At 43.2% G+C, this 17,696-nt stretch overlaps 1 protein-coding gene across 3 annotated transcripts in view; it reads left to right on the top strand.

The window, feature by feature from the left end:
• The window catches only part of LOC141147232 (transmembrane channel-like protein 1), a 179,219-nt gene that overhangs the window by 12,336 nt on the left and 149,187 nt on the right, over positions 1-17,696 (top strand). For 2 of the 3 annotated variants that reach the window (XM_073634409.1, XM_073634418.1), the window contains exon 3: positions 9,284-9,542. The exons of the other annotated variant lie outside the window; for it this stretch is intronic. In XM_073634409.1, the coding sequence (XP_073490510.1) occupies positions 9,284-9,542 (259 nt within the window). The remainder of the gene's footprint in view (positions 1-9,283; positions 9,543-17,696) is intronic. 3 annotated transcript variants of the gene reach the window in all.

Genomic DNA, 17,696 nt, shown 5'->3' with positions numbered 1-17,696 from the left:
CAAGACCCTGAAATTGAGCTGCAGCATGGTAGCCAAGACCATACAGTGGTTTAACAGGACAGGTTCCACTCAGAACAGGCCTCGCCATGGTCAACCAAAGAAGCTGAGTGCACATGCTCAGCGTCATATCCAGAGGTTGTCTTTGGGAAATAGACGTATGAGTGCTGCCAGCATTGCTGCAGAGGTTGAAGGGGTGGGGGGTCAGCCTGTCAGTGCTCAGACAATATGCTGCACACTGCATCAAATTGGTATGCATGGCTGTCGTCCCAGAAGTAAGCCTCTTCTAAAGATGATGCACAGTAAAGCCCGCAAACAGTTTGCTGAAGACAAGCAGACTAAGGACATGGATTACTGGAACCATGTCTTTTGGTCTGATGAGACCAAGATAAACTTATTTGGTTCAGATGGTGTCAAGCAGGTGAGGAGTACAAAGACAAGTGTGTCTTGCCTACAGTCAAGCATTGTGGTGGGAGTGTCTGGGATGGTCTGGGGCTGCATGAGTGCTACCGGCACTGGGGAGATAGTTTATTGCGGGAACCATGAATGCCAACATGTACTGTGACATACTGAAGCAGAGCATGATCCCCTCCCGGCAGTGCTGTAAAATAATGGTGGCCACACAAAATATTGACACTTTGGGCCCAATCTGGACATTTTCAGGGGTGTACTCACTTTTGTTGCCAGCGGTTTAGACATTAAAGGCTGTGTGTTGAGTTATTTTGAGGGGACAGAAAATTTATACCAGCTGTACACTCACTACTTTATATTGTAGCAAAGTGTAATTTCTTCAGTGTTGTCACATGAAAAGATATAATAAAATATTTACAAAAATGTGAGGGGTGTACTCACTTTTCTGAGATACTGTAACTATATTTCGCCAATGATGTCACCCGGTATCCCTGGCTGGATCCTGCAACAATCCTAGATAGGGGTCTGCTGTAGATTTTTATACCCCCCTCCCCCACACACACACAAAAGACATATCCAGGCATGCAGTTGGGGTGGCCAAAAAAGGGGTGATTATGAGTCAACCCCCTCCTGAATGATTCTAGGTCCTAAACATTCAGAGGCTACCTTGCAGGGGGGGGATGAAGCCCCCTCCCCTGGCAAGGCACCTTGCCCTCATATTGATTGCCCAGTAGATTTGGGGGTCTTCAGTGGGAAAGCTTCTCTGGATGCCACCTTTAGAATGCTAGGGCCCCCAGACATCAGCCCTCTATCATCAGTTAATATGCAGAATATTGGGCAGTCGATTGTGACTAGAACACACACCACAGAAAAGTCCTTTAAAAAAACATAAACAATACTGTAGGATGTAACATCAATCACATCATCCAGTTATGCAGATCCAACATTAATCACGATAACTTACACCTCAACTCATGGCCCACTACATGACAATCCTCTCCATCACAAATAACAGTTGCCAGGCTGGCTGCTAAATATCAGCAAACCCTATGTGGTCAATGATGTTCCTGGGATCCACACTGGCTTATTTACAATGTGAAACAAGCCAGCGGTTAGGAAGCTCCCACTTAGTATACCGCCACTAAATGAATAACTTTCAGTGGCAGCCAAACTGATCAGATCTGGCCATTTAGTTTGCCCATTTACCAAACTGCGAGTGAGGTGGGTTCGGGTCAAATTCAAGGTCGACCCAACCCAAACTTTACCCCTACCTGTGATGTGTTACCAGGTCCACTGTAACTTGAGAGCATTGGCACTGGAGAAGTGAAAAACACAGTAGCTAGGAAGTTTAAGACAGGAGGCAACAGTGACGATGGTCTGAATTCTTACTAGGGTCAGCAACAAAGGATCAGAGGGGTATAAATTAACGACAGATGCAGGGTCAATAGACAAGCCAGGGTTGGCAACAGGTGAACAGAATAGAGGGAGGCAGCAGGCAGTAACATAGTTAAAGTAGCAGGCTTCAGTAAGTAGCAACAGGACAAAAGTCCAAATGAACCCAGGAATGGGAAATCCAGAAGAATCTGGATTCCCAGAACAGGATCAGGTCACAAGTTGTGGGTTACAGGGTATTGCTGAATTTTTCTTACATTTACTGTATATTTGCTCTCTTAGGAGAGAGGGTTTAGGGATACAGGATACCTAGAAAAAGCACAAAAAGGTCACAGTTATTCTGAAGTAGAAGTTTTATTAATAAGGCCCTTCGAGAGCAGTCCAACAAACCTATGACTTTGCAAGAGCAGTCTGTCTTTTTTTTAAAGTGGTTGTAAACCTCAGTCATGGAATTTGAGCAAAGCACATATATCTGTAGTGTTTAATTATCTCTCTCCTAAATTCTAATGCCCCGTACACACGATCGGACATTCCGACAACAAAATCCATGGATTTTTTCCGATGGATGTTGGCTCAAACTTGTCTTGCATACACGCGGTCACACAAATCTTGTCGGAAATTCCGAACGTCAAGAACGTGGTGACATACAACGCATACGACGAGCCAAGAAAAAGGAAGTTCAATAGCCAGTGCGGCTCTTCTGCTTGATTCCGAGCATGCGTGGAACTTTGTGCATCGGAATTGTGTACACACGATCGGAATTTATGACAACGGATTTTGTTGTCGGAAAATTTGAGATCCAGATCTCAACTTTTGTGTGAAGGAAATTCCGATGGAAAATGTCCGATGGAGCCTACACACGGTCGGAATTTCCGACAACAAGCTCCCATCGAACATTTTTCACCGGAAAATCTGACCGTGTGTACGGGGCATAAGTGTCGTTTCTCTCTGGTGCTTCGTTCCTCTGTTATCAGCATGAGTCACTTCTGAGAAGTTTTCCTGACACATGAGATAAATTTGTGTCAGGAAGCAGGGAGGGAGATCTCAGAACGAAGCTTGTCTATTCAGAACACAGTTCTTCAGCTGTGTGTTCCTTTCCTCCAACCAGCTCTCACACACTGTAAATGCAGTCTCTCCACCCTCCCCTCTGTGCTACTGAAAGATGAAGATAGATTCTTAACACGACCTGCACTTTTGAAAAGGTATAGTGAGCAGAAGACTGTAGATAAACAAGTAAAACCTATTTTGATATTTGATGTTTAATCTCTGTGTATCATCTTAGGCTGTTCATTAGGGATGGGCTAACGGTTCGGCCCGAGCATATGTTCAGGCCGAACTTTCGCTGTTCGGATGTTCGATGAACAGCCGAACAAACGGCTTGTTCGACTGTTTGTTCGGCCCCCGAACTGACCACAATGCATTGCAGCGCTGAACAGCGCATTGCAAGCCCTGATTGGCTGAAGCAGTGAAAGCTTCAGCCAATCAGGGCACAGAGCACTGTCAGAGTCATGATTGGACACTGTCACATCATGACTTTATCCAATCATGGTTCATGATGGCAGCCATTTTCAGTGTCATTTCGGCGTGGAGAGAGATAGAACAGGGCTCTGTTCAGTGCTATTAGTTAGTGTGCTATTTTGCTTCAATTGTCAGTGTAGAATATTAGTTTAGTGTCAGTCTAGGGATAGTGTGAGTGTAGTGAGGAGGACCATCATTCAGCTTTGCATAGTGTGCAGCTAGAGTAGGGACAGCTCACATAGTTTCACTATAGTGTAGTGAGACCGTGTCATTCATACATGCATTATTGTACAGTAGGCACAGCTCATATAGTTTCAGTGTAGTGTAGTGAGACCGTGTCAGTAATCTTTACATTAGTGTATAGCTAGAGTAGGGACAGTTCAGATAGTGTCAGTGTAGTGACGGTTGAACACCGTCAATTTGATTGCATTACTGCCAGTTTAACACCATTTACTTGTGTGTGCGTTACTGCCAGTTTAACGCCATTTACTTCTGTGTATGTTACTGCCAGTTTAATGCCATATCATTTTGTGTGCGTTACTGCCAGTTTAACGCCATATCGTTCTGTGTGCGTTACTGCCAGTTTAACACCATATAGTTCTGTGTGCGTTACTGCCAGTTTAATGCCATATAGTTCTGTGTGCGTTACTGCCAGTTTAACGCCATTTCCTTCTGTGTGCGTTACTGCCGCTTTAACGCCATATAGTTTTGTGTGCGTTACTACCAGTTTAACGCCATATCGTTTTGTGTGCGTTACTGCCAGTTTAACGCCATTTCCTTCTGTGTGCGTTACTGCCGCTTTAACGCCATATAGTTTTGTGTGCGTTACTGCCAGCTTAAAGCCATATATTTCTGTGTGCATTACTGCCAGCTTAAAGCCATATATTTCTGTGCATCACTGTACGTTTGTAATGTTTGGGAGGACAACAAGGAGAGGCAGACGTTCCCTTGGCACTGTAAGGGGGCCAGCAACAAATGTGTCCACAGGCAAAGGTGGACGTGGTGGTCAGTCCTCAGGCAGGGCATAATTTCCTCTGTTTAGAGAGTTTGCCCGTGCTATCCAGCCACAGCATGCAGAGGAGGTGGTGGACTGGCTTACTAAACTCTCCTCATCCTCCTCATCCTCTGTCACGCAAAAGGAGACAAGTGGGCAGTCCCCTGCAGTTGCCAGAGTGGATAAATCTGCCTCCTTGTCCACTCTATTCCTGCCATAGCCCCAACATCAGCCATTGAGGAGTCATCTGAGTTATTTGACCACAGCGTCAGCCACTTGCTCCTTGATGATGCCCAGCCATTACTGGATTCAGATGTTGGTTCTGAGGTTGAGGATGACAGGAACATGAGCCTAGAGAGAGGGAGGAACACTGGTAGACAAATTGGCATTCATGTTTCCCAAGCCGCAGCGTATTGCCAAGTTATCTCTAGTGGTAATGATGAAGATGGAGGAGATGGAGATGATGATGAGGTCACTGATGCGACTTGAGTGCCAGATAGAGCAGAGGAGGAAACTGAAGGTGAGGCGGCACAACTACAAGGAGGCCGACATCAAGAAAGATTAGAGAGCAGCCACCCTATTCCATCACATTCTGCACATTCTTCAGCTGTTATCTCCCGTCCCAATCCCCAAAGCTCAGTTGTCTGGGCCTTTTTCAGCACATCTGAAGCAGATCGCACGGTTGCTATCTGCAAACTGTGTCTCAGGCACATCAAATGTGGCAAAAGCACCAATCATATGCATATCATTGCAATTTTTTTGCCTTCACCAAGAGCACCTCTATAGGGTTATGGTGGGAAGGCGCCCCCGACACCCAAAGAGTAATTTTTCTGCACCTGTTTGACAGGTGCATAGCATTACAATTTTTTACAGCAAGGCCAATTCTTGCTTTCATCAAGAGTACCGCTATAGGATTATGGTGAGAAGGCGCCACCAACACCCAAGGACCAATTTTTACGCACCCATTACTTCTATACAAATATCCAAAAAATCTCTAATCTTGTTCCCAGTGCACTACATTGTGGCCTCATCATACACACTAGCTCCCCAGCTGTTGCTGAGCAAAATAAAGGCAGCTTGCAGGGAAAATTTCTTTTTTTTTTTTTTTTTGCTTTATAAATGAAATTATTGCTTCAGAAGATTCTAGATGTGGTACAGATCTGCCACTTTACAGGTAGACTAAGGGGACCCCCAAGACACTATATTGGAAGTAATTTTTCATTTTTAGGCTTTCACTTTAAAAATCAAAAAATCACTGCTCATTTAAAAATTAAGTTTTTCACAACCTTTTTTATTATTGATACATGTCCCCCAGGGCAGGACGCGGACCCCTATAACCATTGTATGCCCAATTACTTGCATATAAGCTTTCAAAATGGGCACTTTTGATTTTTGATGTTCGGGTCCCATTGACTTTAATGTGGTTCGTTATTCAGGTCCGAACTTTCGCGGTGTTCGAAAGTTCTGGTGCGAAACGAACAGGGGTCAGTTCGGCCCATTACTACTGTTCATTTCACTGGGTATATGTGAGGTTTTACAACCACTTTAAGTAGCAATGGATCTCTCTCTCCAAGCAATATGTCTCTTAACACTTTTAAAATAAAAGGGGGGTTGGTGTTGGGTTGGTCTAAGGGGTAGGGTGAACCCACATCCCAAGTTGAACTAGCTAAATGGAAATTGATCCTCTTACGGGACTTTAAAGGGAACACCTACTCATAGGTCATAAAGAGTATGGAGGATGTAAAGATTGTATGATAAAGTGTTTATTAATAGTATAGATCTTTAAATGGATCTGTGGTACATGGGGTAAATATGCAGCATACGTGATACATACAAAAAGATAGCAATTCAAAATGCAAACAATTCACAATCATAGAACTCCAATACACATGGAACACATATGCGGGGAGTACCTGACGCGTTTCGAGATATACTCTTCCTCAGGGGTATCAGATTGGAATCAGCAAGCAAAGGGTATGTCATGTAGTATTGCTTGGAGGGCATGTGTCTAATGCTGCATCCATATTAAAAAAGGGGAGAGAGGAGGGTCTGGGGGGGACGTAACACCACTGGACGTAGAGGTATGTCCTGTTCCTGGTCCACAACCCGCAAGGCTTGTTTGCCCACCCAAGGCATGGTCACCAGGGAGAAATTCCCCAACAGAGGGCCTCAAAGAGGCCACCAGTGATAGGGATGATCCTGGGAAGGCTCCAGTCTGAGTCAGCCCGTCAGTGGTTTACTGGCGAGAAGCTGGGAGGGGTATATGCAGTAGGATGTCTGGGCATGGGTCCTAAGTGGCCGGGTGTGGTACCCCAGCTGAGTGACCCCCGGGATCGGGGGTCCCTGGTGCTGCAGGTAGGGGGGTAATGTGGTGCCGGCCAGAAGATGGTTCAGAGCACTGAAGAGGTAGGATGTTGGACACACGATGCCAGACCAGGGGAAGCTTGCAGAGTCCAGTCTTGTGGGGTCCCAGGTATAGGATAGTTATGGTGGAGATCAGCGTTCTGTTGACCGAGGACGCCGTCCTGCAGCACCAGGGACCCCCCGATCCCGGGGGTCACTCAGCTGGGGTACCACACCCGGCCACTTAGGACCCATGCCCAGACGTCCTACTGCATATACCCCTCCCAGCTTCTCGCCAGTAAACCACTGACGGGCTGACTCAGACTGGAGCCTTCCCAGGATCATCCCTATCACTGGTGGCCTCTTTGACGCCCTCTGTTGGGGAATTTCTCCCTGGTGACAGGGCCTTGGGTGGGCACACAAGCCTTGCATGTTGTGGACCAGGAACAGGACATACCTCTACGTCCAGTGGTGTTACGTCCCCCCCAGACCCCCCTCTCTCCCCTTTTTTAATATGGATGCAGCATTAGACACATGCCCTCCAAGCAATACTACATGATATACCCTTTGCTTGCTTATTCCAATCTGATACCCCTGAGGAAGAGTATATCTCGAAACGCGTTGGGTACTCCCCGCATATGTGTTCTATGTGTATTGGAGTTCTATGATTGTGAATTGTTTGCATTTTGTATTGCTATCTTTTTGTATGTATCACGTATGCTGCATATTTACCCCATGTACCACAAATCCATTTAAAGATCTATACTTTTAATAAACACTTTATCATACAATCTTTACATCCTCCATACTCTTTATGACCTATGAGTAGGTGTTCCCTTTAAAGTCCCGTAAGAGGATCAATTTCCATTTATCTTAACACTTTTAGAGTATTCCAAGATAACTTGCTTGGTGCATTGTAAATTCTTCTCACAATGTTCAGATGGCAATTTTACCTAGCTCCACTGCGACACTCTTCAGGAAGAAGATTCCCTTAGCCCAGTTACCTCCAGATGTCCATGCCAGCAAGCACCTAATGTCATTGGCCTTACAGCACATGCACTTGGCTGAGACAAAGTGCAATCAGTGATTTCCAAACAGACATCCTACCCAAGCAAAGCCCAGTAGGAACACTGGAAAGTTGGCCCAAATATTTATCATCTCCCCAAACCATACCCCTGCAAACTCTCCTCAGGGATTTGTTGTACCAGATAAATATTCATAACTCAGTGATTGTCCTTCCCACTCTACTTACTGGAACCTTCCCAAAGTTGGCCATAGATGGGTAGAAAATAGTTAAAAAAAGCATTTAAAATGCTCCATCGTTCAACTTTTTAAAGGTTAGTGGGCTCATTTAAATTCTTGAAATGCAAAGTTTTATGGCAACCATCATGTCAGCTGACCCTTTAAAGACAAGTACCATAGATGACTGTGCATTTTTTGTGCTTTGCGCACTTCTGACCCCTGCACTCTGTACAGTACATATTGCTGACCTGTGTATTACCCCCTCATGAGCCCTGCCCCTCTATACATTGAAATATGTTTCCAGTTCAACTTTCAGGAAGTAACAAGAACAATGCATTTTTTGGCAAGATCAACACGTATTTTCTGTACTTGCTGAAAATGCATACACCTGACCCTTGCACTGTGTACATTAAATACTTTTGATCCCTGCACTCTGTATTTAGGCTTACGTTTTAGGTCCCTCCCACTCTTTTACTGCAATTGTGCAGAAAAGCATATGTGATAGAAAATTTTAGATACTTAAAAATGATTCTTTGTTCTGAGGTTTGTCTTTACACTGCCCCGCTGACCTCCGATCCTCTGCCCCCTGGCCTTTTTTTATTGCACCCCCACATCAGACAGGCTAGATCTGGCCCTGTGTACAACACAGGTGCATGGTAAAATGTAACCCCGGAAGCACAAGAAAGATCTTTCCCCTTGCCGAAATTGCTACCTTCCTCTTCTTTTGAGAATCCATAGAAAAAACACAATGAACAAATTCACCAATGAAATGGATTCACCACAGGAACGATGTATAATTTCACGTGTTCTTTGTTAGCTGGTGAAATAAATACAGTTGGCAAGTGGGAGGGTTCACAAAGGTCAAACAAAAATTTACATAATTTCCGCTGATCATGAAATTGTCAACAAAAAGTGTACCATTTATGTTATTAATGATTCATATTTTCATATGTTGACAAGTGGGGGAAAAATGTTGCTACAATGATGGCTTTATTCCAGGAGCGTTCGACAGATCTTTATCAAATACAAATTATTTTTCGATCATTTTTCTACCCATCTATGACCAGCTTTACAGTAAGGCAGAGGCAATCAACCCATTGAGCTATGGGTTGACCTGCAGAGCCTAGAAAATAGTAAATTGATGGTCAGGCTGGTTACAGCCCAGCAGCAAACACACTAAATGTAGTTAGGGACACAGCGGTATAGGACAGGGTTCCTACATCTGCAATTTTGCCACAAACCTTGTGGTAATGCTGGTCAGCAGACTTTTAAAATTTTTATAATCTTCAAGAGCAGGTAGGACACCAAGAAGCAATCTGGCTTAGATGAGTCAGAAAGAGTTTGTATAATTTGAGTAAGGGATTACTTTGTGTTTTTATGCCTAAGGGGAACTGGAAGACTCTGAGGGTGAGGAAGATCTCCCTCCAAAACGTCGGGAGAAAAACTGGAGGATACCAAACATGAAACCTTGGTTGGCAGAAACTGATGATGAGGGTGCAAATGTCCCAGATGAAGAAGATGAAGATGATGGAGAAGGCTCTCCTGCTGGCAAGAGGGGAAAAAGAGGAAGGAAGGGACCTGGAGCAGCCAACAGAAAAGCAAGGGATAAAAGGAAAGACAAGAAGAAAAAGGATGGTGATGATGGGTAACCTCTGTGCTGACTTTGTAGTTTATACTGTGTGACATTATTTGTACTAATCATACATAGATTTATGCATACTGCTATGCTTTTACACCTACTAGTAGCTCACTTCAGGAGAGAAAAGCACTTCCTGTTTCCTGGCATAGTTACTGGAAGATTCTTGCAAACATTCAACTTTACCCCCCAAGGGAATGTAACATCACACCTTTTTATCTGCTCTATTTCTCAGAGTAACATTCCTCTTCACTCTGCTAAATGTTACATTTGTCTATGTAGCACTTTATTTTTCTCTCTGCCGTTATCTTCAGTACTGCATCCACCATCAGGTGTGATACTGTACCTGTTTCTTATTACTCAGCCTTTCCCTCTGTGCTTCAGTACACAATGGATGATGCATAATGTTACTTTTATACTTCCGACAAGTGTAACAAGTGTATAAACTGTAGTTCATGGCCTCATGTACACCACTTCCGGACCAGTGGCGTACCCGTATGTCGTGGGACTTTTGCTGGTTATACCAGGTTAAAATTTTTTAGCGTCGATAGCTGACTTATTTGTAATGGCAATCGAGCGGCTAGTTAGCTATTAAAAACAGCGGGAGGGGATTCCCCCTTTACACGACTTGCTTGGACTCTACTGTCACACTGGGAGACCTGAGCGACCAGCCATTCCACTATAGTAACCCGGTAGCAATGATTTGACATAATTTCCGGTTTACTCGGATGTCAACTGCACCATTTTTTAAAAGTCAAAGCATTCAAAAACACAGATCTTAGTGTTTTGAATGCTTTTAAGGGCCGAGGAGGGATCTGGGATCTTATAGACCCCAGATCTCTCCATAAACATAAAAAGTACCTGTCACGTGCCTATTGCTGTTACAAGGATGTTTAGCAAATAAAGCAATAAAAAAAGTTAAAGCAACAGTGCAAAAATAAAAACATTTAATAAAAGAGTAATTAAAAAAAAAGTGCCCTTGCCCCCCTGTTCTTGTGTGCAATGGCGAATGCGTGCGTCAGTCCCACGTGCAGGCAAGCGGAGCTCTTCCCACACATGTGAGGTATCACTGCGAACATCAGATCATGGATAGTAATTCTAGCACCAGACCTCCTCTGTAAAACTAAAGTGGTAACCTGTAAAGGCTTTTAAAGCGTCGCTTATTGATAATAAAATTACGTTGTTTGTCGGGCACATGTTTGGTATCTATTTACTCTGTTTAACATCATCTGTTATATTTTACAAAAAAATGGGTTATGTATTGTGCTTTTTTGCATTAACATTCAAAAGAAATGTACTTTTTCCCAAAAAAATGCATTTGAAAAACCTACTGTGTGACATAAAAAATTGCAAAAGCCACCAATTTAATCTCCAGGGCCTCTGCTTTAATATATATATATATATATATATATATATATATATATATATATATATATATTGTTTGGGGGTTCTAAGTCATTTTCTAGCAAAAAATAAAAAAATATTGATTGTTACATGTACACAAAAAGTGCCAGAAAGGGCCTCATCTGGAAGTGGTTAAAAAACAAAATTTTTACAGGCGTTTGGCATTTTTATTTTCAGCCTATTTGTCCATGCACACATAGGCGCTTACTGTTAGAAGAGGAGAATTTACAGGCTAAGAAAAAACACCATCACCAGTGAGTTCAGGAGAGGAGCTTTAAAGCAGAAAAAAGTTTGACGTGCTTTACACGAGTCTAAATGCTCTTAAACGCTAGATGCATTTAGAGCTTGAGCATAGGCGTGCGCACAGGGTGCGCCAGGTGTGCCTGGGCACACCCTAATCACCCCGTGTGGTGCAGATTACCCCTGTTTAGACCTCTAATATTTCACCAAAGACCCCTAAAGACCCCTAAAAAATATATAAGATGAAGTAAAAAAATTGTAAAAAATAAAAACTACTGCAAGCAATGTCTTCCCTACTGATATGGTTCATTGCTCTGCCGACACCTTCAGTGCATAATGAAGGGAATAAATGATCGCGCTTAGGGATCCATCTCGGTGTGCTGCCTCCCCTAATATAGCCCCCCAAAGGGGTCTATAAACACAGATAATACGAATGAAGAGGGGTGGTGGCGCTTCCTAGTTTGGGTAAGGGTGCCAGGTGTGAGAAAAAAAAAAAAAAGAAAAATTATTTTTTTATGTTAATGCTCAGTGAGCTGTGAATACGTGACTAATAAACAGGCTGTTATTCACTTAGCGAGATGATCCTGCCAGAAACATGACTCATCTTTAATCAGTGAGTGTTTCCTACTAGTAAATATACCTTAATGTGCAAGTCTCTAAGTGTATGCTAGATTACTAGCTCCAAGTTACCCGTCCTATATATTAATACTGGTATAGACCTTAATAAAGCACATAACCTCAATTATAAACCATATGGAAAAAAGCATATATATGCAGTGAGAACATATGCAATAAAAAATATATATAAACAAGTATTTTTATGAGTGCATAAAGACTTAGTGATAGTCCATAATTATATGTAGAACCCCCCTCGGGGTTAACATCCCAAATTAGTGAATGCGAGTATTCCAACAAGTCTTGCTGCACCTGTGTGTAGCTAATAGTTCATCAGGTAAATTGAATTTCCATTCATAATAGTTGACATAAACACGGTGACTGTGAGTGTTCAAAAAATTCGGTGACTGTAAGTGTTCGAAAAATTCCACTTGTGACTTCGTGCTCCCCCTCAAGTGTCCCCACTCACCAGATCCCCTCGCCCCCACGGGGGCAATGCGCTTATCTTTAGGCCCACCACGGTTGCTCCACCGGTCTCATCCAGAGGTCTGGGGTAATTCACCTTCCTGTAGATGTTATCTCTGTGGTTGGCTCCTGCAAAGTTTTCAGGTAGGTCCGGTTTTCAAAAGGCGTTCAGCAAGTGTAGCCTTGTGTGCTGCACGGTGTCCGAGTATCACAGCGCTCTCCTCCGCTCCACACTGGGCGCTCTGTGTCAGCAGATCGGCTGTGATAAAAATGGAGCCGACAATCACACGGGTGTCTGCCTCTCCCAAGGCTGCTTCAGTGCCGGTTCAGCAGTGGTCCGCTCAGGTTGTGAGTCAGGTGCACGCCGCCTGTATGCCGGAGCTCGGTGCTGTGTATGTCGCTCTCAAACTAATACAAGCATCCCCTATGTGCGTGCACGCTCCCATGCGCTTGCCCGCAGCCCCCCTGCCTACACTGCGCACGTCCAGTCCTTCACTTCGCCCGTCCAGTCCGAAGTCTAAACATGTCTAACAGCATCTAAATGCATGTGCAATACAAAGCTTTAGGCAAATTTTGTAAGCAGCTTTTTCCTGCCGGAAGCAAAAGGTGCTTAGAGGGGAAAATCTAATGCTCTGTGTGCATGAGGCCTAAGAGGTAACTGTTCATACATGACGTTGTACACCAGCTCTGCTTTTGCTGCCTAATAATATTCCTGCTAATTCTTGCTTCCTTGCTCCCTATTACTTCTGGCCATGATCTGCTCCTGCTGAATCATTTCTGTTTTCTGTTTTCTGTGATCTGCTTCCTCTGCCTATTTTTAAACCCCAGTCCTGCAGTCTGCACTCTTTCTTCTGACAGATCCATAATCCAGTCTCACTGACCTTCTCATATGCTCTTTATCACTAAAGCTCCATCTCAACAGCTCATAATTTTCTCTTTCTTTTGATGTACATAAGACAAGTCTGCTGTCTTCTAATGTCTGGGCCCACTATCAACGTTGGTACCCCCTCTATCAGCTCCTATCCCCCCATCAGCAGCAACCTTTTTCTTCCAAACTACCAACTCTGGCTTAAACCCCAAAATGAACTGTATACACTCTGCGAGAATGAAACACCCTTGTTGGGAAACCATATATGAGAAACAGGTGTCCACTCCTATTTTATATACTGTATATCAGTGGTCTCCAAACTGTGGCCCTGCGGCCGGATGTGGCCCTTTGCTTGCTTTTATCTGGCCCTTGGGGCATTATTCCCCCTACTGTCAGCAATAGTGGGGCATAGTTGCTGCCACTGACACCGACAATGGGGCACAATTCCTCCCACTAATACCAATGATAGCGCACTTATTCTCCCATTGACATCAATGATGGGGCATTATTCATCCTATTGACACCAATGATGGGGCACTAATCCTCCCATTGACACCAGAAAACTGGCCCTTTGTTTAGAAAAAATTGGAGACCCCTGCTGTATATGTACAAAACAAGGGGACTTACTAAACCTCCATTAATTGATTATTTTTTTTCTTCTAAGCAAATATGTAAAAAATATAAAAACATATAGGAAAGTTATAAAGAGCATATTCATAAAAATTTATAAAGAGCATATTCATAAAAAAGTGATTGTTACATTTAAGAATCACTGTATTTAAAAATCACATGCACCTGGAAGGTACGCCTGCAGTGAATTTTTTTGAATGTCACATTTATTGTTTTATAATTGTACCCCATAGAAAAAAAGGTTATTAGCCTAAAATCTAGTAATTTTTTGGGTGACAGTTCATTATGAAAGGGTTGGAATAAAGTTAATACTTTTGTATGTTTTTTAATAAGTTTTAATAAATTCACTTTGAGTTATTGCTTCTCTTCTTTTTAATATTGTTCATATATATGTATATATATATATATATATATATATATATATATATATATATATATATACACACAGTACCGTATTTATTAAGAAATCAATTCAATTAATTCTATGCTTTTCCTAATATTAATAATTTTGCATATTCATATTTTTATGGGCACCTTTCCATTAATTTAAAAAATACAAACAAGTAGACAGAACATTATTTTAATTCACTTTAGTTATTTTTTTAAGGGTTCAAATGTGGACTCCTCTTTAATCATTGTTCTGCTGTACCCCTTGACAAATTGTCCAACACCTCCCTGCTTTCACTTCCACTCCAAGGTTAACTGAAGTGATGTGGCTACATAAGGCATGTGCACTGCCAAAAAATGTGTTTCTTTTCATTTTAATTTCATTAGTTTTTGTTTTGTTTTTTTTGTTTATCGGATCATTCATTATGATCGGATCACTTGTAACTTCGGATGCATTCGTATTTGTTTTGTTCCATTCGTTTAGATGCGGCATTCATTACTGCGGACTCGAACCATTCCTTCAATTCAGACATTGGTTGTATTCGTATCCTTCGTTAGTTCCAATTTTTTCATTTTATTTGTTATTTCGGAGTCAGCGTGTGGTGCTGGGATTAATTTAGTAGGCCTCAGACAGCTACTAGCATATGTATGTAAAGGGTAAGTTCACCTTTATACCCTTTTTTTTTCATCTTCCCTGTGCACCAATATAGCATTCATGTACTTTTTTTGCAAAAAATATCAAAGCTTTCCATTAAATCTACAGTCACTTACTCTTCTTGTCCTAATCCACATTTCCAGACTTTTCATTCCATTACATTAGTAATGTCTTTCTTCCTTTAGGTCATGACAAAGGAAGGAGTTGACCAGCTGACCTCATTAGCACACACTCCTCTGCATCATCCACCCTCCCATTCCCAGGTGCATGTTATTTAAATGAAATGCAATCAATCAGTGATCACCCTTCTCACTAAATACACAATATACAATCAGATTGCATAATGTATGGCCATCTTTATACAAGTACATAGGAGGAAGTGGACAGAAACACTCAGCTGTCAAGCCCCGTTCATAACTCTGCATAGTGGAAACTCGCATTCCCACATGCGTTTGTTTTTTTTTGCGAGGGGAAAGACGTTTTGGAGCATCTTCACTCATCACACATAGGGCAGCCCATCCACCTGAATGGGCTGCCCAACACACTGCAATCACCCCAAAGAAGCTTCAGAACTGTTATGTAGAATGGAGCTTGGTGTGTTTTTTACTGCCTTTTTTTGGTGCAACGCATTTCTGAAATGCAAGGAAACGCACAGATGTGAATGGAGCCTCATTGTTCACTTTGTTTCACTTTCAGGCCCCATTCACATCTAGCATAGTGGGAGCACACATTTTGTGTCTCGTTTTTCCTGTGACACGCATAGGGCAGCCTGTTGATTTCAATTGGCTGCACTACATGTTGTTAATGGGACATTTTGGCGTTTTGTGGGTTGTGTGTTTTTTACTGTGCGTTTGCCCCTTGTTTTTTCACACGGCAAAATGTGTGTTTTCTTCTGTGTTTAGTGTGCTGTTAACAATTAATGGCACTGAAAGGGAAGGGCGTGGCTTAGCGGCAGATGTAGACGGTCGCATCTCTCTCCTGCTCCGCCGAGAATCCGGACAAAACATCCTATAGAACATTGTTGCAGGTCCATATTGGACCCCCCTGTGGATCGGAACTGATCAGGATACGATCGCGACCCGTACCGCGGATTTACCTGCATGAATCCTGTCATGACAAGGGGGAAAAGTAAAGAATCCAGAGGCCTCATGGAGGAACTCAGCCAAGATGGCGCCTGGGCACAGAGATCTTCCAAAGAGAAATACAAGGAGGCTGCACAGAAACTCCTATATGGAGGTAAATTACCCAAAGACCCTCAGACATCCTCATCGGCACAAGGAGAAGCTGTAGGAGGCCAGTCTGAAACAGATGACACAGCCCCACTGGAAGATGTCGATGGATTATCTCAGGCCTGGGACACAGTGAGTACCCCCAGAAATGTGTTCACAGGGAGCCAGAATGTATCACCGGTTACAGATGAGACAGAACCCACTTTAAGGGATATATTGTCGGCAGTGACATCATGTAATATGTCCATCACTGCTATGGCTGATGAACTTAAGGGGGTGAAAGCTGAAATATCGTTTGTGCGCCATGATATGCAAAAACTGAGGGAACGCACCTCCGCCATAGAGGGCAGAATAAGCACAATGGAAGATGAAATGACCCCCATGAAAAGAGACTTACAATATAATTGTCACCTCACAGATCAGCATGCGGCACGTTTGGACGACCTAGAAAATCGCATGAGACGTAATAATGTACGTGCTATAGGTATTCCTGAGCGGGCTGAAGGCAAGGATCCTGTCTCTTTCATTGAGCAATGGCTGATAACTACCTTTGGCAAAGAGGCCTTCTCTCCACTTTTTGCTGTGGAGAGGGCGCATAGGGTGCCATCACGTCCCCTGCCACCGGGTAATCACCCACGTCCATTTCTTTTCAAGCTACTTAACTACAAAGATAGAGACGCTATCCTGTCCAAGGCTAGAACCATGAGTGGCAGCCTGGCCATTGACAACTCCAAGATCTCTCTGTTTCCAGATTTCTCTGCAGAGCTGCAGAAACATCGTGCTAAATTTATTGAAGTGAAAAGGAGGCTCCGGGATCTGGGTGTTCAGTATGCCATGTTATATCCTGCGCGCCTTAGGGTAACAGCCCTGGGAACAACACATTTCTTTGACCGCCCGGATATGGCTGCACAGTGGCTGGAACGAGAGGAACGTGCAATTAAGACAGCCAAATCGCAACATCAAGCACCGGTCTGAACATAAAAATGTCTTTTCTGATGTCAACTGAGAGACTCCCCATTTTTTCATTGACTTCTCTTTTTTCAGGAGACACTGATCGCAGGTTTAGAATATATATTTCTTTTTGTTCGGTTACCCCTAGTTAAGGCGGATTGCAAAAGGAGAACACTGGAAGCATAATCGCACGGTACATCCCACGTAGTATGCAGAGGTGAAACCCCCTCCACTATCTTAACGGGAGTTTCCACTGCCCTCCCCCTTCCATGGCTAAGCTATGGAAACTATACACTCGGAGGCCTGTTCGGCCAGGAGTCATGTTGGCTCTAACAGTTTGCTCTTCTCTTTTTTTTTTGTGTTTCTGCCTCTTACAAGACTTACGCTACACCATTGGATGCTGCTTTAGCCCACCAGGAAATACACGAAGAACCAAACCCATCACGAACTGTAAAGTCACTCTGTGCGTATTCACATGTACTTATGGTAAAATTGGCTTAGCAAATGCAGCTCATTTATATCCATATACTGAGTTAACGCGAATGCTGGAGGGGGATTGTGCGGCAAATGTGTGGTTATTATTTTTATTGATGGATAGACTTCCCTATGGCGGCTAAATTTAAATTTAAATTTATGTCCTGGAACGTTCGAGGACTGAGCAACCCAATAAAAAAAGTGGCGGTTCTCAGACACCTTAAATCTGTGGGGGCTGGAATCGT

The sequence above is a fragment of the Aquarana catesbeiana genome, linkage group LG01 (assembly GCF_042186555.1).
Source record: "Aquarana catesbeiana isolate 2022-GZ linkage group LG01, ASM4218655v1, whole genome shotgun sequence".
NCBI lineage: Eukaryota > Metazoa > Chordata > Amphibia > Anura > Ranidae > Aquarana > Aquarana catesbeiana.
This window is presented reverse-complemented; position numbering and strand designations above follow the sequence as displayed.